This window comes from Chelon labrosus, assembly GCF_963514085.1.
Source record: "Chelon labrosus genome assembly, chromosome: 2".
In the NCBI taxonomy this organism is placed as follows: Eukaryota; Metazoa; Chordata; class Actinopteri; order Mugiliformes; family Mugilidae; genus Chelon; species Chelon labrosus.
Window position 1 is genome coordinate 18,036,780 of NC_140338.1, and position 22,593 is coordinate 18,059,372.

The window sequence follows — 22,593 nt, forward strand, 5'->3', positions numbered from 1 at the left end:
GATCCAGTCATTCAGGACACATGTTAACACCAGCTCTTAACAGGGTCATTGCGAACACTTTATGTTTTCAGTTTGGTAGCGTCTTAGGACCCATAAAACACACAAAGCTCACACACATGTCACAGTAGTAGTAAATGAGTTAAGAGGTATCTTGGTAAGAACAATAAGTATTTTATGGGGAAATTTTATTCTATGTAAAAGAATAGACTTCCAATAATGGGAAAAATGATCTTCAGGTAATAATGGGGGAGAAAATGTGAGCAGACTAACAGTCAGCTATAAGGTTTTATTAAGCAATATTCCCTCAATAACCATAGGTCAAAATCAACGCATCAAGTTTTGGCTGATACAACTACCGAGTAATAATCATGTGGCGTATTCCAGGGCTGAAAAATGAAGCTGACACAGAAGTGCCAAAAACACTTCTTCAAATGGCCCCTCAAGGCCGGCTACAGTCCCCACAGACCAACATGTTAAAACTTAACGACAGCAACAAACAGGCTTAAAGTCTGGTCTAGTTCCGTACAGTTAATTTCACCATTCATGCACACCAATCTGGCATAACATTATGACCACCTTCCTGATACTGTGTAGGTCTCCCTTGTGCCTCCAAAACAGTTGTGATTCATCAGAGAAAGGACATGGGCCTTCTGAGGGTGTCCTGTGGTGTCTGTCAAACCGAATGTTGTAAGTGGGGACCTTTGGGTCCTATGGGTTGAGGGGAGGGGCCTCTGTGAATCATCCCACAGACACTTGATCAGTTTGGGATCTAGTGAATTTAGTTATTTTGTGTGTGTGTCTGTGTCAGGCTGCATCCTGCTGGGGATGGCTGCTGTCATCAAGGAGTGTCATTGCTATGGGGTGGGTCTGGTCTAGGTGGGCGGTACATGTCTAAGTAACATGGTCAGTGTTTATTCACTTCACCTGTCAGTGGTCATAACATTGTGTCTGATCGCTGTGTGTGAATATTTATATAACTCACCTATTGAAGTTATGTCAACCTATGGGGTTATGTCTGATTAACAACATGGCTTCTCTTGCTAGCTGTCTTTACCCATTTTTTGAATTAGTTGAGAGTTTGGCACAAACTGATCTGCATTAAACACGGCAGAATATGTTGCATTAAATTAATTTTGCGCATGCTTTTGTCCAAAGCTTAGTACATTCAACCTGCATAGAATCAAGTGAAAGACATTAATGCAAAACATGAATTCAAACAAACCAGTATAAAAAGTGTTAAATTTAGAGAAGAGTTTATTGATGTGCTCCTGTCTTTCACACAGGCCTTTTGTTTTTGTTCAGGGGTTTTTTTTTTTTTGTTTTTTTTGTGGCAGGGTCCCGTCTGCCCTTCACACCTGAATGCATCATGTCCAGAAAAGCTCACAAACACCCTTGTCAGGCCTATCTGCTGTGTGCCCAAGTGATTGCTGTAATCTTTCTCATTCAGCCGAGGCTCATTTGTATGGGCCGTGGCATTGATCCATGGCTGCATCAGTGTGCGACCCACCTCTTCCTCTGAAAACATTCAGGCAGGAGTGCACTGTGCTGAAATGTCACTCTCATAACTGGACTGACGGCAGACGCATTCAAATCAGACAAAACCAGAGAACGGCAAAGAAAACCTGTTTCGGCGTTTATTCACATACGGGCACCTAAAATTAAATTAAACAAATAAAAGTTAAAAAGGAAAGTGTTTAAAGCATTAGCACACACACGTAAATAAAATGCATTTATTTCCCCCATCTATTTAAGCTGGTGCTGTGGTCACGTCAAACTAGATACAGTTTGCCTCATTGTGCATCCACAGTGCCAAAAATATTGTGATATGTCTGTACTGACACATATTCTGTTTGTGTGGGTTACGTGACTTCCTATTTCCCCCCTCTCCCTCTCTCTCTGTCAGCAGATTCTCAGCCCTCGTAATGAACAGACATCCATCTCACTGGACAGCTGCTCTCCAGTCAGTTTGGAGAGCAGCTCTCCTTCCTGTCAGTCACTAACAAGAGAATGCAGACACTGCAAAACAAATATCTTACAGCTGTGCCGTTAATTAAAATCCCAATGAGGCATCTTTGTCTGTCTTCAATTAGTTGATCTTTCTCAGATTCATCCGTGACCACCATGAGTGGCAGCCAGAGCAGAGCGGTAATACCTGTACGCAGCCACTGTAAATGTGCTCCCAGACAAACAGCATAAGAAACAACACTATGTATATTTGCGCATCTGCTCGCGATTTACATGGACACCCTGGACCACCTGGTTATTGTGAACGCTGGTGACTTCAAGATATTACAATAAATCAAAATGCGTGGGGAGGGCTACTCCCGGCCCCTATGGATGAGCAGATATTTCCTCACTGTCATCTATAACAGCTGGCGGAGCTTATATTTCAGTGGCTGAGCCAACAGATGTCCATGAGTAAACAGGAATGATCCCAGGTTCCAGTTTTTCAGCACTTGTGCACTGAGTGTTCCCATGAATTAAGCATTTCCTATTTGGTATCTAACACAGCACATGATGCAATCTAATACAAAATCCCTGCAACAAGCTGTAGAATTCGGAAGCTTTTTAAATGAAGGGTTTGGTTGACAATATTTCAGCTAATAGTGAAAATCTGTTTAGGTTAAACAATATGTTACAAGACCTCCTCTTACTTCAGCTCTCCAACACAACCTTTACTTTGCTTTCATGTACAAAATATTCCAGGTTTTGCAAAATGACAATATTTAATTTAACATGATTATTCCTGTTCTTGTGTTTGTGCAAACCCAGCCTCCTCCTTTCTTTCCCTCAAGTACCTGCCTTTTCTTTTTGTACAAGCCTCTCTGCCCCGGCCTTGTAAACTACTGGTGCTAACTGGTTCTTGTACAACAAGTGCAGGCAAAGAAACTTGTGTGTCATAAACTGCCGTAAAACCCTCAATTGAGACATATTCTGAACGTGCTGTATGCAGGACCAAAGAACAAATGCTCCTAAAACTAAAATAATATCTGCATATCTGATGTCTTAACTGGAAAATGCTACATTCAGAATAAAGACTAAGTTGCAGGACAGTATACATGTTACAGATGTTCATTCCTTCTTAGTGTTATTGTGTATAGGTTATGCTGCAGATACCAACTGGAAAAACCTTCATTATTATAAAGTAAAAATATAAGTATTTTATGAATAACACTTAAACAGCGTTATATTTCTGCCACTGTAACTCAGTTGGTAAAGTCCACGTCTGCGCGTCGGCACATCTGGATTTGTCAGCAAAAAATACAGATGAATTTTTATTAGAAGCGTTTTCTGCCCTTCCCTCTAAATAAAAACGCTTATGTGCGTGTGGTACTGGTACCTGCTGTGTGGCCAGAATTTAAACAGGAATTATGTGTGAAGGTGGGAAGATTGTTTTAAAATTTCCCCTCTATGTGGAAATCGGTGTGTGTTTGTGTGTGTGTGTGTGTGTCCGCTGCGAGTTGTATTTGTTGTCAGCATTTTTACCAGACCATGACCTCAATTATACTTCTTTCCTTTGTCTGATTGCAGTCCTGGCAGGTAAAATGTTCGTTTGCATGGGTGGACGGGTGCATATCAAACACTGCTGTTTGATATGTGAACATATCAACGCAGTTCTAATTATGCCGTGTGAAAACACTTTAAATGAGTCTTTGACCTTGTCATCAAGCTTAACACCACTGTTTTTTTTTGTTGTTTTTGTTTTTTTGCCAGCCTTGTACCCTGAGCTTTAGTACATCGACGCAATCTCTGCAGAAGATTTGTGTTTTCTGCTTTTCTGTGGCTTTGGTTCGGCCTCATTGCAGTCAGGCTCAGAAATGCCAATGTGTCATTAAGCTATTCTTGGCTGGCGCTCACTGCTCATCATGACATTTAAGTCGCCACGTGATGCTTCATCCGCCCCAGAGAATGCAAAACTGCACATTTAGCAAATTTCTTATGTCAGTATATTGTATGTATGTATGTATGTGTATATACAGCATACACCCATCAGAAATAACAGGTGTATGCACCGAGGTGTGTCCTCAGGTGTATACAGTATTGGTATACTGTATAGAAAGAGAGAGACAGTCAGATTGAATGATTACCCAGGATCGAGTTCATTTTGTGATGTTGTTACACAGAAAATTGTCCTATTACCAGAAACAATGCATTGGTCAAACACCCCTGTGTCAGTTTTTAGCATTGGTGAGTTGTCATAGCTACAGCTGACACGTGGTGCTTAAAAGCCTTCCTTTTAAAAGCAGACTCTCAACCTTTCTCATGCTCTATGCATGCATGATGTAAGATAAGATAAGATAATCCTTTAATTTATGCCACAATGGGGAAATTTGCCATGTAGTTATACGTTTGTGGTCTACTGGGAGCAGGAGAGAAGGACCTGCGGTAACTCTCCTTCACACAGCGTGGGTGAAGCAGTAGGCTGCTGAACGCGCTGCCCACTTACAGCGCCATGAAGGGGGTGGGGAAGGTTATCCATTAGAGATGACAGCTTTGATTCCATCCTCCGATCACCCGCCACCTCCACAGGCTCAAGAGGGCAGCTCAGAACAGAGCCGGCCTCCTTGATGAGTCTGTTTAGTCTCTTCTTGTCTGCCGCTGAGATGCTGCTGCTCCAGTACACCGCTCCGTACTATATGGATGATGCGACCACAGAGTCATAGAAAGTCCCCAGTAGTGCTCCCAGCACTACAAAGGACGTAATTGATCTTAACAGGTAGAGTCTGCTCTGGACTTTCTTATAAATTTTCCTCATGTATAAACATGAACCAATTTTTATAGACCCCAAGAAGGTGTTTATCTATCTTTTTTTTTTGCTTAATATCTTCTCCTTTACCTTCTGTTTCTCATTAGTTACCTCCTCCATGAGACAAAAAAGCAAATAGCTCGTTTGGTACTGGTCTCCATATTCATACCTAGTACATTAATGGACCATAAAATGTGATCAGACCTTCATCTAAATCACAAATATATACAGATACACTGTACTTAAGCTAGTAACATGACATTTTCACAGTAATAATGGAAAATGTAAGTGAATCTTGGATTTAATATCTGGCCAAACCTCCCTTTGCTACAATTGTCACATTAGAAAAGTAGGTTTAAGACCTGCACAACGTTCAAGAGGAATGTTGGACCATTTTCCTCTCAGCTTAAGCTCGGCCATATTATTAGAATGTCTGTTGTCTCTCTTAAAACCGTCACACAGACTCTCTGTGGGTTTGAAGTAGGGGCATTTTGGACCTCTTTAAAAGGCGGGTCTTCATTCTGTAGTTGTTTTACTGGAAGGCTTAGGGTCCTAGTTTGCGAAGTTGTAAGTTTTGTCCACTCTGGCAATTTTATTTACTAAGCAGGTTTGTTCAGTCACGCCCTTGTTTATTCTCAATCAGAACTTTCTCAACTCCAAATTCCTTGCCTTCCGTGCAGAGCTGAACGCTTGAACTCAAACACACGGGGAGTTTTAAACACACCTGACACAATTTTAATACGCTCTGTACATATGAGACGTGCTGTCACTGGCCCAGTTGGCTGACAGTTTCGTGGCTGCAGTTTGTAGCGGCGTTGCATTGTTTTGTATTGCATTCAGTATTGCCTGCAGTGTTTTGCGGTGGACGTGAGTTGTGTTTATTTAAGGTCACTAACTAAACTAACCATGCAACAAGAGCCATCAGTGTTTGGTATTCACAGGACACAGGAAGTATGTATTTTTTTCTGTTCACTAAAGCATATTAAAGTGCAGATTAGAATTTAATTCAAAAAGTTGAACAAAAATATCAAATGAAAGTCTTTAACATATTAATGACTGAAAGCACAAACCACTTAATTGGTAGGCCCAACAAAACTTGAACGTTGTATGCATGCTAGTATTTATTGCAGGACCATACTGCTTTAAGTAAGTATAGGTCTTTCTACTTTTATCTTGTATATGTTTACTTCTCAGCGATTGTTTGACATACGATTGAAAGTTAAAAAAAGAAAATCAAGAAGTGAGTGACTTTTCCTTTGTTGGACATGGAAATGAGAATATGTAGATGATAGCTCTGTTAATGTCATCATATGACATCTATTGTCAAGTTTTTTTTGTTTGAACGTTAGAGAGAGCAGAATAAATGTGTTTGTTGAAAACAATCCACATCTCCTCAAATGTCGTCCTCTTTCCCCATCCCAAAGTATTCCAGTAGAGAAGCGAGGCAAAAGTGGTGTCATTTTGAAATGAATATTTTTCCGAATCGCAAACAAAAGCCCGTTTGTTTGAAAAAAATGTAAATGAAAGAGCTTTGCATGTCTCCTGTCACAGCCCACATGGCATCTTTACAAGGAAATAAAAGTTTCAGACAGGGACAGAAATGTTTTTTTGTTACGTCTGATGACACTTTACTGAATGTGCTTTTGTGTGGAGGAACACCATCCAGTTAGTTTAATTTATTCTGGGAAAGACAATGTTAAACAAGTGAAAATTAGAAAAAAAAGAGTCCTTCATTCAAAACTTTACCTTAAAGACTGAGAATGGCCTCGGACATTATTATATTACCGGAACCAAAACAGCACTGACCTCTCGAAGCATGGACGCCACTAGACCTTTGACGGTGTGCTGGGGTATCTGGCACAGAGACGTTAGCAGCAGATCCACTAAGTCTGGCAATATGCCAGGAGAGTTCCCTACTTTTCCTTCCTTGGACCACTTTTGATAGTTACTAACCACACCAGTCCGAGCTGCAGTTTTGGACATGCTCTGACCCAGTCACAATGTGACCTTTGTCAAAGTCCCTCAAACTCTGCCACTGTTGATTTTTCCTCCTTCTAACAAATAAACTATGAGGACAAAATCTTCACTCTCTGCCTAATGTATTAACCCACTGACAGGTTCCATGATAAGGCAAGACAGTCAGGGTTGTGTACTGCGTTAAATTGACGCAGAGGCTACCGTGTTAGCGCCGACACCTACGCAGAGCCTTTCGCCGTAGCCTGACGTGCACCTCCCCAGAAATGTGACTGGGGAAATGAACTAGTGTAACTTTTTTTTTTTTTTTTTTTTTTTGGGACTTAGAGAGTCAAGTATACATAAAATGGGAATGGGACGTGTTAAGCCGCACAGTGAGGCTTTAATATAAGATCACTGAGTGAAATAATAGTCCAAAAAAGGTTTTGTTATTATCAGATGTCTCTGATTTGCAGGTGTTAGATGTTCACTGTCGGCTGGGCTTCAAGGCCGTTCAGCTGACCAGTGGAGTTAACTGCTTTCAAACCTTTTATTTCACGGCTGGCAGAGCTTTGGCATTTAACCCGCTGGTCATGGAGTTGGCCCTTCTAATCCCTCTGTTCTGTCAAAGGCTTTCACACAGCGTGCCGAAATTCATAGATAATGCTGTTAGCTTTTCTCCTCCATTTAATTTGCATATCAATGAACAGAAGTACCAAACAGCTCAATAACTCTTGTTATCGCAGTATATTTGAATGTTTTTGTTTGTTTTGAAGGGACCTGGGCAAAACGGTTTGTATCTTATTTTTCTAACACTTCATGCTCAAAATTACTTCAGGGCATGTGGGGATAATAGCGGCCTAACACTTGGCCGCCATGGCACAGCAGAGCTCATTCCCCCTGACTGACTGCTTTAATCACCCCGTTTGGCATTTTAGGTGGAAACTGATAAAGGATCATGTTCTGGCCATGTCTGCTAGTTCAAGTCCCAAGTCACTTTATTTCGTCTCCCCAGGGAGAAATTTGTATCGGGTATAAGGGAAGTTACTGCATCAACTAACAATACATACGCATACCACAGACAGCAAACAGCATTGTAAAAAAAGAGACAGTCAAGGCATAAAAAGTACAAACATACAACAGACATTTGGGTTTCTGTGCAAACTCGCCTTACGTGTGCTTGTGCAAAAGAGCTATCCAACATTCATTCCACACATACCATCCATGCTGTGCAAAAGAGCTATCCAACATACATTCTGTTCTAACTTACACACACTCATTCGTACTTACATCCAATTCATGCTACCAACATTCATTCTGTTCTGCCTTAACATGCCTCACAAACACTCATTCTTGCTTACATAGTCATCCATACATCCAGTCCATTCTATATACATTCCTTCATCTATACCTCAATTTCTGTACCCCCATAAATTCAACCTTAAAAAGTAATTTACTTCCTAGTCTATATACAGTCATGTGTAAATACTCCATTTCTGCATTCAGCCCTGACCATGCGTTAAATCCTACAAAAATATACATTTGTTGTTCCATTGTGCCCATACATACAGCCATGTGAATACATTACTTCCTGAAGTCAATCCTTGTCACTATTTCTCATTAATGAGCTTGATTGACAGGGGAATGAATGAATGTTTGTACCTGTTGTGCTTGCACCGAGAAACCCTGTACCTAGTTGTGGTCTGCAGTCTTTTGTGAGCTCTTAGTAAAGTTTTTATGGTAATGCATGCTGTAATTCTGTGCTTTGGTTAGTAGAGTTTTTAAAGGATGTTATAAAATGTCGTTAATATTGAGGGGACTTCATCTGTCTCGCTTGTGTCATTTTACAATGATTACTTATCAAAGTTCATATTATAATCAGAACTTCTGTGAATGCATTTTCTGCCTTTGTCCCTCTTTACCTGACCTCCTGGGATTTTCCTCTTGTTTAGTCTCGGGAGCCTCTGGCGCTGTGTGACCTGAAAGCAGAAGTATCCCCCAGGATCTCGGCTGAGGACTTAATCGACCTCTGTGAACTCTCGTTGGCCGGACCCTCCAAAAGGAGCAAAGCTGGCAAGCCCAAAATTGTTGCAGTTGATATTCGCAGTGTTGAAGAGTATCCTTATCGTTTACGTGTATTCAGTTCAGTTTCTTAAGGTAAGTCATCTCAGGGGACTGAGATGTTGCAGTGAAATTTACTTATTAATCACTTGCAAAACCTTTTTCCCCGCTCAGGCGCAGAGATGGTAAACACAATCCAAGGTTGTTATAACAACCTGTCTGTTTACATGTCATATTACAGATAGAACAAAGGAAGGCTTTCACCTGCCATGAGACTCGCTCCAACTTTTCACGCTCCAAAAGTCAGCTTTCACAAGAAGGGGGTAATTCATCTGTGAGATAGGGAGATAGCCAAATACCACTGTGTTACTTTGGTGTTTTAACATGTCAGTTCACATTTGACCTAACATACACTGCCTGGCCAAAAAAAAGTCGCCACCTGGATTTAACTAAGCAAATAGGTACAAGCCTCCTATTGGATAATTACAGCATGGGTGACTATCGAGCTGGCAAGTTATTTAACCCCAACTGACGCAATGAGTAGCTTCGCATTTCTTAATCAACCATGTCGAAAGACACGATGTTAAGTCTGTTTGAGAAGGGTCAAATCATTGGCACCCATCAAGCAGAGAAAACATCTACGGAGATTGTAGAAACTACTAAAATTGGGTTAAGAACTGTCCAACGCATTATTAAAAACTGGAAGGATAGTGGGGAACCATCATCTTAGGGAAAGTGTGGTTGGAAAAAAATCCTGATTGATCATGATCTGCGATCACTTAAACGTTTGGTGAAATCAAATCGAAGAAAAGCAACAGTAGAACTCAGGGCTATGTTTAATAGTGAAAGTAAGAGCATTTCCACACGTACAATGTGAAGGGAACTCAAGGGATTGGGACTGAACAGATGTGTAGCCTTAAGAAAACCACTAATCAGTGAGGCTAACTGGGAAAAAAGGCTTCAGTTTGCTAGGGAGCTTAAAGATTGGACTCTGGAGCAATGGAAGAAGGTCATGTGGTCTGATGAGTCCAGATTTACCCTGTTCCAGAATGATGGGGGCATCAGGGTAAGAAGAGAGGCAGATGAAGTGATACACCCATCATGCCTAGTGTCTACTGTACAAGCCTGTGGGGGCAGTTCTATGATCTGGGGCTGCTGCAGTTGGTCAGGTCTAGGTTCAGCAACATTATGTGCCCAAAGAATGAGGTCAGCTGACTAATTGAATATACTGAATGACCAGGTTATTCCACCAATGGATTTTGTTCTTCCCTGATGGCACGGGCATATTCCAAGATGACAATGCCAGGATTCATGGGGCTCAGATTGTGAAAGAGTGGTTCAGGGAGCATGAGACATCATTTTCACACATGGATTGGCCACCACAGAGTCCAGACCTTAACCCCACTGAGAATCTTTGGGATGTGCTGGAGAAGGCTTTGGCAGTGGTCAGACTCTCCCATTATCAATACAAGATCTTGGTGAAGACGAGTGTGTGACCTTTTTTTGGTGGCGACTTTTATTTTTTTTGGCCAGGCAGTGTATTCTGCAAAGTAAGTTTTTAAACGGCTGTTGTTGTCAAGAGTCTTCAGATGTTTCCATATGACAACAGATAAGAGCTGTAATGGTATATATAGCAGTTCAAGTGTACACTAGACTTGTTTTAGGTGGCTGCTGAACCCTTCCACTGTAATTCATTGCTCTTTTTCCCTTGCTGGTATGACCCCCATTTCCTGTATGTAATACACCGGCTATGGATGAGTACCTCATGCAACTCGGCTTCAAAGAAACCGAACTATCCCTTTATAACACTGATATACTTATATACTTGTAATAGCTTTTTGTACCTTTGGGTGCTTATGAAGCTAAAAAAAAAAAAAAAAAAAAAGCAGAACTCATCCTTCACCAAACACGATACAAAATAAAATCCCTGTACACTGTAGTACGTAGTGACAGCTAAACTGCTCTTCCGCAACCCCTCCTTGATTTCTGTACTTTCTTGATTGAGCTTGATTTTAAGTTCACTTGTGAAGCAATGACCTCTACCACTCATAATTGGCCCTCAACAAGGACCAACATTGCTGACAAAAGCAATACGAGGCACTCTTTGCTACTGCTTGGAAATTAGATTAATTGGACAGAATTAAGAATCTGAAGTGAACGATGTCGTAGCCACGTCAGAGCAGCAAAAACAAGCTTATAACACTACAAAGCTGTTATGTTGCTCTCTGATCTCCTGTGAATTCCTCTGTTCTAGGCTTGGGAGCCTCTGGCGTTGTATGACCTCATTTGTCCTTCGCCAGTACACGAGGAAAATAATTTGCTATTCAGCTCTAAAATACAATACCTTTACTTTTTTACAAACATCTTTTTAGGTGCCATAATGACTTGTCGTAGCTCCTGTTCAGTTTAGTAGGACAACTGTTGACAGTGACATATTTAGAGACGGACTATAACTTAGACTATTCACTGCGTAGACACGTTTTCTGGCAGTGATATTCGGCACCATACATGACTGATTTATTTTTCTTATTTCAGTGTACCTCACCTTAGTACACCAGCGCAGGTGCAGACAACTTGTACCTGTAAGGGCAGATTCTCTACCATTGAGTGTACGCCCTGTTCCTGTAAAAGCTGTGACTTATCATTTCTATCTTTGCAGTGATTGATCCACACAAGACACAGCAGGCGCAGTTAATGTTTAATGTGCAGTAGGGCTGTCAAAGTAAAACACAATTATAATGCATTTATGCACATTGCTTGTAATACGCAATTAACGCGTGCACATTCTGTGATTATGACCCTCAGCCCGACCTGTAGTTGGGGAAATTACGAAGAGATTCAGCAAGCAGAAACAATTCTCCTTGAGCAGAAATGGACAAAGAAAAGGGTCTTTTAAGTAGAGTCCTGCATGATGGTCCTCTCAACAAGACCAGATTTATTTGCATTTACTGTAGATGTGAACTGAGTTACCACTGGAGTATGTCAGCACTCAAATGCCCCTTGGTTGCCAAGCATGCACTGCCTTTGAGATTGTTATGGAGAATATTCTGGACAGTATTCTGATTAAGAAAGCCCATTCTCCGCCCACGTGTTGATAAGTTTATAAAAACTTCAAAAATATGTACTTACAACTGATATAAAAAAGTCTAACCAGGAACAAGCATCACGATTATTCATTCATTGAGTCATGACACACACAGAAACCAAATTAGGTATGTCTGGGAGTTTTGGCTTTCTTCTGAAATTGAACTGGAGCCAAAGATACTAAAACAGCTGCTTTCCAGTAAGGGCAAGTAAGGGAAAATTCAGGAGGCATGATCTACTTTTGCCACCCAGTGTGAGAAATTAACATAAATTCTGTGGAGACTGTGCAAACTGTGCAAAAGCCTAAGTTTTGGAGATGCATGGCAGCAGAACAGTAATATTCATGGCCTTGATGTACGTACAGACACTCTCCCGTACCAATAAATTCCTTGCAAGTGCCATAGATTAAAAATGAAAAAACTCCTTGTCATCGTCAATAGCCCTTTAATCCATCTTTTTCGTGGCGCTGCATAAAACTACAGCATTGCAAAAAGCGATGTTGCTTTTGCAGAATACAGTAAAATGGATAAAACAAAAACCTTGAATATAAAACTTTTAAAACACCACAAGGAGTGAGCCTCAAACCTTCAGCCCATCAGTTGCCTGCGATGGGGTTGAAGAGTCATTAATCAATGAGGATTAGTGGTAAGTAAGGATTTTAAAAAGGTGCTCCTTTACCTAAACTGCTTCTCTGAAGCCTCCTGTTCGGCCGAGGCTCCTCAGGCCAACTCGCATGGACAAAAGGGATTTGACCACTTTCACAGGATTTGGGAACCCTTGTTCACCTTTATTTTGTTCCTGGACAAAGCAGTGTGTTGGGTGTCTGTGCTTACAAAAAGTGGATTAAATTAAGACATCTGCGGAGTAATTCAGAGCAGTCTAGATTTAGCTATCTGGGTACCCAGTCTTCTAGAAACAAGGAGCATGTGCCTCATGCAATTCGTATTCTAAATGTAGCTCAATGGTTAGCTCCTGAATTCTCCATTTATTTATGCAACGCACAGGTTCTCTGTGGTTCTGTGACTATTCTTGTGGTTTGGTGAACATTTGTCTCAATAATGTCAATAGCTACAGAAACAGTACATTGTCCTTTTCTTAGGAGTTATTATTCTACTGTATACCACAGAGTGCACTGCCTCTGTGTCAAATCCCTCACTAAGACACAGTCTTTTTTCTTTTGTCCTCCTGACATCCCCTTTATATTGCCAGCCTTTCCTTTTCCACTCCTTTCAATGTCCAAGTGTTTCCCATGCTGTTATCTTAAAGTTTGTCTTGCTTTCTGATAAGCGGTACAATAGGCGGTCTAATTAGTCCGTCACTGAACTGACTTTACAGTGGTCTTCAAAAGATTTTATGCCCTTCAAAACTTTCTACATTTTTGCATAAGAATGACTCAAATCATCAATCGATAAATCATTCATTCATTCATCTTCTGTAACCACTTATTCCTGTGAAGGGTCGCGGGGGGCTGGAGCCTATCCCAGCTGTCATCGGGCGAGAGGCGGGGTACACCCTGGACAGGTCTTCAGTCTATCGCAGGGCTAACACAGAGAGACAGACAACCACACTCACATGTACACCTACGGACAATTTAGAACCACCAATGAACCTAACGAGCGTGTCTCTGGACGGTGGGCGGAAGCTGGAGTACCTGGAGAGAACCCACGCAGACATTTCACAAATAGTCACGGGTCAGGTCAGAAAAATCTGAAAGGCCAAAACATTTAGACTGCACTATATGTTGTTCCATACTGTTGTATGTTGTTTGTTGTTTGTTGTACCCACTGTCATTCAGGTATATTGAGACTCCCATGAGGTGTATGTTAGGGCCTGATTTGTTGGCAGCACATTGGTATCTATTTATACTGATCTTTGTAATGTGAAAGAAAATCTTAGAAGTTTCATCATGATGAATTGTGACTCATTCAAAGATGCAGTAGCATGATAAAGTCAAAATTCTCCCCAACTGCATCACTGGTGCATTCCTTGTGTATATGAAAAATAGATTCACCTAAATCTTTTCTACCCGTTCAAAGCTTTACTCCTTAACCCCACCGCCTCCAGCTTCAGCAGAGGCCATATTTCTGGCAGCATCAACGTTCCCTTCAACACAGCGTTCGGCCCAGACGGTGAGCTGCTGCAGTGTCCCGCAACAGGAGTCCTCCAGAACTACAGAGGACGCGTCATTGTGGTCATCAGCCATGCCATGAAGAGTGCTGCGATGGTGAGAAAGCAGTCACAGCCGCATACACCTGTAGATAGCGCACCAGAGTACACAATTTCTGAGATCTAAATACATGAAAGAATATAGAAGCATCATTTTTTTCTGTACGCTTCCTCGCTTCCTTTAGTCTCTTCGTCTCTGACATGATGAACAAACTGAGAATAGTAGCTAAAACCCATAGTTGGTACTATGGTGGCATAAGGGTTAATGAACTTCTCACAGGAGAATCTGGCTATGAGCATGTTCACATGGAAGGAGTTTTGCCAGTATGAACAAGTCAGACATTTCTCGCAAAAAGAATCAACTATACCACTAAACCACACAACCCAGGCTAAAAATAACACAATTGCTGCAGCCTTGCAAAGTTTTTTTTCCCCCTGCATTTTACTGTATTCTGCAAAAGCAACATTATTCCTTGCAATGCTGTATTTTTTTGCAGAGCTATTTGTATGGGAGACCATGAATATTACCGTTCATGCATCTCCAAAACCTAAGCTTTTCATGAACAAACTAGAACAGGTGTTGCACAATTAAGAATAACAAAATGAATAATTGTGGGACTGTGTAACCAAAACAATGCTCTTTATTCTACGTTAGTTAGAATCTCCACTGTATTTGTGTTGTCATTGCTCAAACTGAGTGGATATGACTAACCACTGTAAATATTGCAAAAGTAGATGAATTTGCCCTTACTTGCCCTTACTGGGAAACAAGCTGTTTTAGTAGCTTTGGCTGCGGTTCAATTTCAGAAGAAACTCAGGTCAAGAGATAAACAACCAGGCTCGGTAGGATCAACAAGCTTGGACGACTTGTAAAGATAGAGGGTAAAAGGAGGGCATCAGAATAACATAGATATATATTTTGAATCAGATTATCTGACAGCTAGAGAGGGGTTATATTTTCCACCAAGACAATGACCTGAAACATACAACAAAATCTACACAGACCTGTTTTCAAGATAACATTGTCATTGTTCAAAGCGTAAACACTTCCAAGCAAGACAAGATTGTGTTTGCTCTAACTGTCATCTCCTATGTAATTGTTACAATACAACACATTTACTTTTTTAGTTTCACTGTTTCAAACAGCCTGCTGTGAGACAGAATAACCTCAGTAATAAAAAAAGAAAGTCAGACCCGGAGTTTACAAACGGTAGCTTCAAATAAATACAGCTTGCTGCAATGATAAAGAAAGTAAAGAAGAAGAAAACTATTTTTATTCTGTACTGATCGATCACGTCTCCAAGATTTTGTTGTATTTTTTGCACTTTGAGGAAGTTCTATTGCTCCTTAAGCTATAAGCAATTTTTTTTTCTTTTTAAAAAAATAAAATAAAATTGGGTAAACAGAACATACCAGAAAGTTAGTTTGTTTATTAAGCTTGTTTTTATAAAAAGTGTGGTTCGGAGACACACTAGCACTTTTCATGTTCACACAGGGATGTAGGAATACCCTCATACAAATAGACTCCCTGTAAATGAACATCTCCGCTTCCGTTACATCTTCTTGCGATGTATGCATAAAATGATTACAATATATAAAGACATTAAAGGTGCAGTAGGCAGGATTGCGAAGATCCAGGACTTAGCCAAAAAATTTGAACATCGACAACTTCTCAGTCCCTCCCCACTTTCCGCTAAAGCCCAAAACGGTGTCCCAAGCCCCTCCCCCCACAAGGGAGAGCTGTGCACGATAGAGCGCGTGCATATCGGCCCTGGAATACTGTGCACGAGCAGAGAACCGAGAGAGAGCGAGTAAACAAACTAGCATGGAACACACCGACGTAGTTTTTATAATACCCTTCGTTATTGCTAAATAATTGTAGGTCAAAATATTTAGCAATAGTCAACTTTAGGACAAAATCAAGGTTAGGATGTTTCTGAAAGTAGCCTACATCGGTGATGTTTGCTATCAATAACAGTTAGAAGCATTCATTGTGGCGTTTTATTCCACAGTTTAGATTCATCAATTTGCTATGTGGTAGATATATGACCGCTACCTGTTGATGTGGTTAGACGTTTGAGAGTGAAGCTGAGGCACAGGGGGGTATTCCAGAAAGCAGGTTTACTGGCTTAACTGGATATGTAAACCCAGAGTTAGCGGTAAACCTGGGATTTCGGTTCCAGAACGCTCAAATATGATCAGGCTATGTAAGTAACTATGGTAACATAGGCTCTGAACTTAACTGGGTATGTAAACCCAGAGTTAGCGGTAAACCTGGGATTTCGGTTCCAGAACGCTCAAAAATGATCAGGCTATGTAAGTAACTATAGTAACATAGGCTCTGAACTTAACCTGGTAGGGGTAGGTTTTGTTCAGGTTATGTTGGGGTATTTAAGTGCACGTTCAGCCAGACCGCTGTTTCCACACTTGTCACACAATGACGTTTCCTTTTGAGGAAGATCCAGTTGACATTGAAGCACAAATCATTCGGGCTATTCACCGTGAGAGGGTGATAAGACCACGACTTAATATCCTTTCTTTTCCTGATGAGTTTTTGCCAGAGCGCTACTGTTTTTCTGCGGAATCTTTAATATATTTAAACAACATTCTCCATCCCCACATTTCGAACGTTACGCATCGTGGATTCGCTCATCGTAATTGTTGCGCGCGCGTGCGGGCTCCACCACTCCACCTCCACCTACAACTGAGAAGTTCATAAATTGGTCATTTTCGAACTTGCAAGGCTACACAAATTAGACATAAGTGATTTAGGCGTAGGCCTATTAGGGAAAATGCATTGCACTTGTTAATTTTGCTCCTCCTGGGAGGTTGAGGGCTCCGATGACGTGCCCCCAGAAATCCCCTCCATCATCGGACGCCCTCGATTGATACTGATCGCCAACTCCTCCACAGGGGTGAGGGGGGACACCGCTGGCCCAGAACCGGTCTTCCTCTCTTCTGCTTTCTTCCTATTGGCTTTGAAATGAATGTAACTTGTTGCAATATGGCAATTCAAGAATATAATACTGGATAAGTGATGTCTAAGATGATGCACCCAGATACACTATATTACCAAAAGTATTCGCTCACCTGCCTTTACTCATTCTATGAACTGAAGTGCCATCCCATTCCTAACTCATAGAATTCAATATGATGTCGGTCCAGCTTTTGCAGCTATTACAGCTTCAACTCTTCTGGGAAGACTGTCCACAAGGTTGAGGAGAGTGTTTATAGGAATTTTTGACCATTCTTCCAAAAGCGCATTGGTGAGGTCACACACTGATGTTGGTCGAGAAGGCCTGGCTCTCAGTCTCCGCTCTAATTCATCCCAAAGGTGTTCTATCGGGTTCAGGTCAGGACTCTGTGCAGGCCAGTCAAGTTCATCCACACCAGACTCTGTCATCCACGTCTTTATGGACCTTGCTTTGTGCACTGGTGCACAGTCATGTTGGAAGAGGAAGGGGCCCGCTCCAAACTGTTCCCACAAGGTTGGGAGCATGGAATTGTCCAAAATGTTTTGGTATCCTGAAGCATTCAATGTTCCTTTCACTGGAACTAAGGGGCCAAGCCCAGCTCCTGAAAAACAACCCCATACCATAATTCCTCCTCCACCAAATTTCACAGTTGGCACAATGCAATCTGAAATGTACCGTTCTCCTGGCAACCTCCAAACCCAGACTCGTCCATCAGATTGCCAGATGGTAAAGCGTGATTCATCACTCCAGAGAACGCGTCTCCACTGCTCTAGAGGCCAGTGGCGGCGTGCTTTACACCATTGCATCCGACGCCTTGCATTGCACTTGGTGATGTGTGGCTTGGCTGCAGCTGCTCGGCCATGGAAACCCATTCCATGAAGCTCTCTGCGTACTGTACTTGGGCTAATCTGAAGGTCACATGAAGTTTGTAGCTCTGTAGCAATTGACTGTGCAGAAAGTCGGCGACCTCTTTGCACTATGCGCTTCAGCATCCGCTGACCCCTCTCCGTCACTTTACGTGGCCTACCACTTCGTGGCTGAGTTGCTGTTTTTCCCAAACGCTTCCATTTTGTTATAATAGAGCTGACAGTTGACTGTGGAATATTTAGGAGCGAGGAAATTTCACGACTGGATTTGTTGCACAAGTGGCATCCTATGACAGTTCCACGCTGGAATTCACTGAGCTCCTGAGAGCGGCCCATTCTTTCACAAATGTCTTGTTTCACAGTCTGCATGCCTGAGTGCTTGAATTTATACACCTGGGGCCAGGCCAAGTGATTAGAACACCTGATTCTGATCATTTGAATGGGTGAGCGAATACTTTTGGTAATATAGTGTATATCTTACCAACTTGGACAATGTTTTTATATTTTGTTTTGACCTGCGGCCACGTTCTCTTGAGGGCGGTCGGGTTACATCTAATTAAAAATAATACAATATATGACAAGGTAGTCTATAGTATAAGAAAGTCTCATACAAAGCAGTTAATATGTAGCCTAATATCTACTGAATTATTGTGCTTCTGACACATTAATGTGCTATAGCCTACTAAACTTACGCATTTACGCGGTCGGCAATTCTCTGCCAAGCAAGATCTCGTTCCTTGGCAGACGCGCAAGTATTGCTTTTTTTCGTGATTATCGCTCTTTCCTCCTCGTACGCCTCGAGCAGAACTTGCTGCTCCGCTTCAGAAAAATAGGCTGCTCTGCGCTTTGCCATTTTTACTCATGGTTTCGACTCTCAATAGATGATGCCTTTATAACTTCGCCGTGATCGCGCACAACTCTGGGTTAAACAATCCGGGGTTGATTGAACTGATTGCTAACCGGTGTTTTGGAACCGACAGCTCGGGTTTAGTCGCCTCAGGTTCAGACAACCCAGAGGTTAAGTTTTATCTCAGTGTTTGTTAAACCTGCTTTCTGGAATACCCCCCAGGCCTCAGACGAGGATTACATCCCGGCTCCTTCTACACGCCCACGGACAAGTGGTGCGAGGTGGTGGAGGGAGGGGAGGGCGCTATGAAATGCGTGTCCATGAGCAGTGATTAGGCGCGTTCGACTTGTCTGCGCCTGTCTGAGTCTGACTTGCTTACGTCAGCGTGATCTTACGCCGACTGTAGGGGTGGAGCATAAAACGGCTGCAGACAAGTCGGACACGGTCAACTTCGTGTAAACAATGGCGGATCTCGTGGTGTTTGCATTCGTTGTTGCCGACGAAATAGAACCTTTGGAGTTACCGGAATTTATACCCGTGTTACAACAAGCATGCTGTATGCAAAGGATTGTGAATAGCAGCAAATCTACTGAATAAGGGAGATAGCGGGAGAAATTACAAATCGGGAGCAGGGCAGGAGAAAGTGTTAAAAATCGGGAGACTCCCGCATAAATCGGGAGTGTTGGCAGGTGGGGCCCAGAGAGGCCCCTAATGATGATGAAATTATAATACAGAAAAGATAATGACACTAAGTTATTAACTAACATATAATCACAAATGTTTTATTTTCAATGTCCTGGTAACAATAGCTTTATTTGTTTTGGAAACATCAACGCCTGCAGGGCCCCCCTCTATTTATGTAAAATGGTTCAGTCCGACTGGATCAGCTGCAGGTAGCGCACCGGCGGTTTGTCACACAGCGCCACAGCGGGCAATGAGGAGGAGACGGCAGTAGGCTATGCCTCAAAAATCAGGCAGCCAAAAAAGAAAAGAAAAGAAATTAAGAGAGGAGAAGGAGTTGAAGGGTCGACAATATGTCACCCAGTATTTAAAAAAAAAAAGGTGGGTTTGTTAGTTGTGGTGGAAAGTTATGGAATATTAACTTTCTCCCTGTCTGTGGTCTATAAGCTAGCTCACTTTTCTCACCATTTTAGCTCAAGAAAACTCTGGATTTTTAAATTTTACTGCTATATTAGTTAAATAATCAATCCAGTCAAACATTTATCAAGCTGTTCTTTTTCAATAATAGTTGATCTCCCCTCTGTCAAAATGATGCCTCAATTGGTAATGGTATTGATAGTCAAAAATACCATTAAAATGCATAATTATATGTAAAATAGCATCAAAAAAAATCGCCGCTGTGTTGGGGGGCCCTGTAAAGATTCTTTTCATGGGGCCCAAAATCCCTAGCGGTGCCCCTGGATACACCCCTGGACTTGATTGGTGCATCTGGATGTGGAGCGGTGGATGTCTTGCAAATCGCGCTACAGGCTCTAGGTGGGGCCAGAGGAGCCGAATTTTTTTTTTTTAAACGACCTGCTTCATGCAATTATACTTGAACATAGGGTCAGTTTCAGCAAATATGACAGAAAGTTAGTTTTATAAAACTTGCCTACTGCACCTTTAATGTTGCTTTTGCAGAATGAAGTATAACAACCCTGAAAAAATTGAACATAAATATTTCAACGGTGAGCTTCAAACCTTCAGCTCATGAGTGGAATGGTGACCATCTAAGAGTTAATTCATTGATAGAGTGAGGATTTTTAAAAAGGTGTTCCTCTAACCAGATTCCTACTTTGGTGACACAGATTCACTTGGACCAAAGGGATCTGGCAACCCAGAGTTAAAGAAAGAACATTATTCATACCATGAATGTTATCCACATGCCAGATTCGTGGATGCTAGCAGGCACAGAGAACATTAAACAGTCACTGGCAGGCAGTGTGTTGAGCTCTGCCACCTTACGCCAGACATGAGCTTGAGTTTTTATCCACCTCTATTTGCATCTAAGGGGGGAAAGGAGTTTGTGTTCCCTATGTGTTGTATGCCTACACGCCACTATCACAGTTTCACATACCTTTTTTCATTAGATAGGGTATTTTTCAAATGTTTACACTCTCTCGCGCCGCGTTGTTTCCTCGTTCCTGAAAGTATTATTTTTGAACTGCTCAGTTCTAAGTAAACGGTTGTAGACGCGGTTTAAATAAACGTTTCTTTTCTGAGGGACGGTGAATAGCAGCCTTTCTGATTAATTTCCATTTCTCCCCAGTTCGCTGCTCATTTGATCAAGGTGAACTTCCCTCGGGTTTGCATCCTGGATGGAGGGATCAACAAGCTGAAGCCCACCGGACTCCTGACGGTCCCCTCCCCACAGATCTGACCCCGTGCTTCATGTTCACTTTGGTGCAAGGTACAAATGAAAAGACTGAACATTATATTTTGAGCAGATGATAACAATGCAACGAGAATGATGGAATCTGTTTTTTTTACTAGAACCACTGTTATGTACTGTTGTAGCTTTGCACTGAAAGATTCAGCTGCCTGTGACCAATGTGTTTATGTGAGAAACAATAAAAAAGAATAACAGCAATATGTGTATTTGGTGATTACTTTGACTTTTTGTCAACATCCGTGACTTATCTCTGCATGCTGATCTGTGTATTTGCCATGCTATACATTTAGTTTACTATCATGTTACAGCTTGGTATAATTAAATTTGAAATGGTGTAGGTGAATGTCTGTGTTTTAGTGTTTGTTTCAGGCAGCAATTGCTAGTCTCATAGTCTCAAATTTAACAGTGGAAAGGCAAATTTATTATGCATTATATTTTTGAGTTATCTGTCTGAATGCAATATCTCAGGAAGTATCCTTGCAGCAAGCGTTCATTTGGACTCAGGGATGGACAGATTAGAATTAGAGGCCAAAGGTCAAGCTCAGTGTGACCTCACAAAACACTTTTTATGCCACAAAACAAATTGTTATCTGATATCTTTCTCTGGAGAGTAAGGGAGCGTGTTTCATGTTCATGTCTCATGCTTCAGGGAACTAAAGTTTTTCTGTTTCAAAGGTCCAGTGACCGAAGAGAGACCTGCAGGTTGGCGGCAGTCATATTTCCAGCATGTGATGCCAGCCTGACTCTCCCAACACACTGTGCATATATAAAGACTACTAATAACAGCTCTTCAAAGAAACACCTCGGCCCAAAGAGGTCACGTTTAGCCAAATGCAAGACACACAGACCAGAGAAGCAGGCAAAGCAACTCAGAGAAAATTTAATGACAACTTAGAAAAAACAAAAATCACTGCAGTTGTGAAGCAGGTAACATCCAAGAACAGGTGTAATCCAAAAACCAAAAGCAAGACAAGAACCCAGGAAGACCAGGGCTGAATTCACAGAGGTAACAGCTCAGGGGAAGATATAACAGACAGCTTGACAATGGACAAAGGGAAAGGCAGGACTATATGAGCACACATGGGCAGAACCAAAAAGGATTACAACAGAGGTACCAAAAATGTGTTATTCTTGTATTTTAGGTTTTAAACACATTAGTTAATCTATATGCATTGGCAGCCTAACTGGTTAGGGTTAGGGTTATACATACATCGGTCCTGTGGTGGAAATTTTCTGTTGGAGAACAAGAAATCAGAACACTCTGGTCTTTCGGTGTGTTTAATTCGGCATCTGCAGATGGACTCATAGCACAGACAACTCGCCAGTCAACCGACTAAACAATGTGTTTTGCGAAAAACTTCTGTTGCAGCCCTTCCCAAAAGAAACTGAAGCGTTTGACACCTGTCTATCAAAACCAGCATTAACTTTTTTAGCAATCCAAGTTAGAGTAGTCTGTGGATCGGACCAAACTGCTCCCCACATGGTTCACCGGTTTTCTTTCC

At 41.7% G+C, this 22,593-nt stretch overlaps 1 protein-coding gene across 2 annotated transcripts in view; it reads left to right on the plus strand.

The window, feature by feature from the left end:
* The window catches only part of tbck (TBC1 domain containing kinase), a 49,472-nt gene extending 27,082 nt beyond the window's left edge, over positions 1–22,390 (plus strand). For both annotated transcript variants that reach the window (XM_084559260.1, XM_084559261.1), the window contains exons 24-26: positions 8,653–8,816; positions 13,910–14,069; positions 20,969–22,390. In XM_084559260.1, the coding sequence (XP_084415386.1) occupies positions 8,653–8,816; positions 13,910–14,069; positions 20,969–21,079 (435 nt within the window). In that variant the 3' untranslated portion in view covers positions 21,080–22,390. The remainder of the gene's footprint in view (positions 1–8,652; positions 8,817–13,909; positions 14,070–20,968) is intronic.
* The last annotated feature ends 203 nt before the right edge of the window (positions 22,391–22,593 follow it).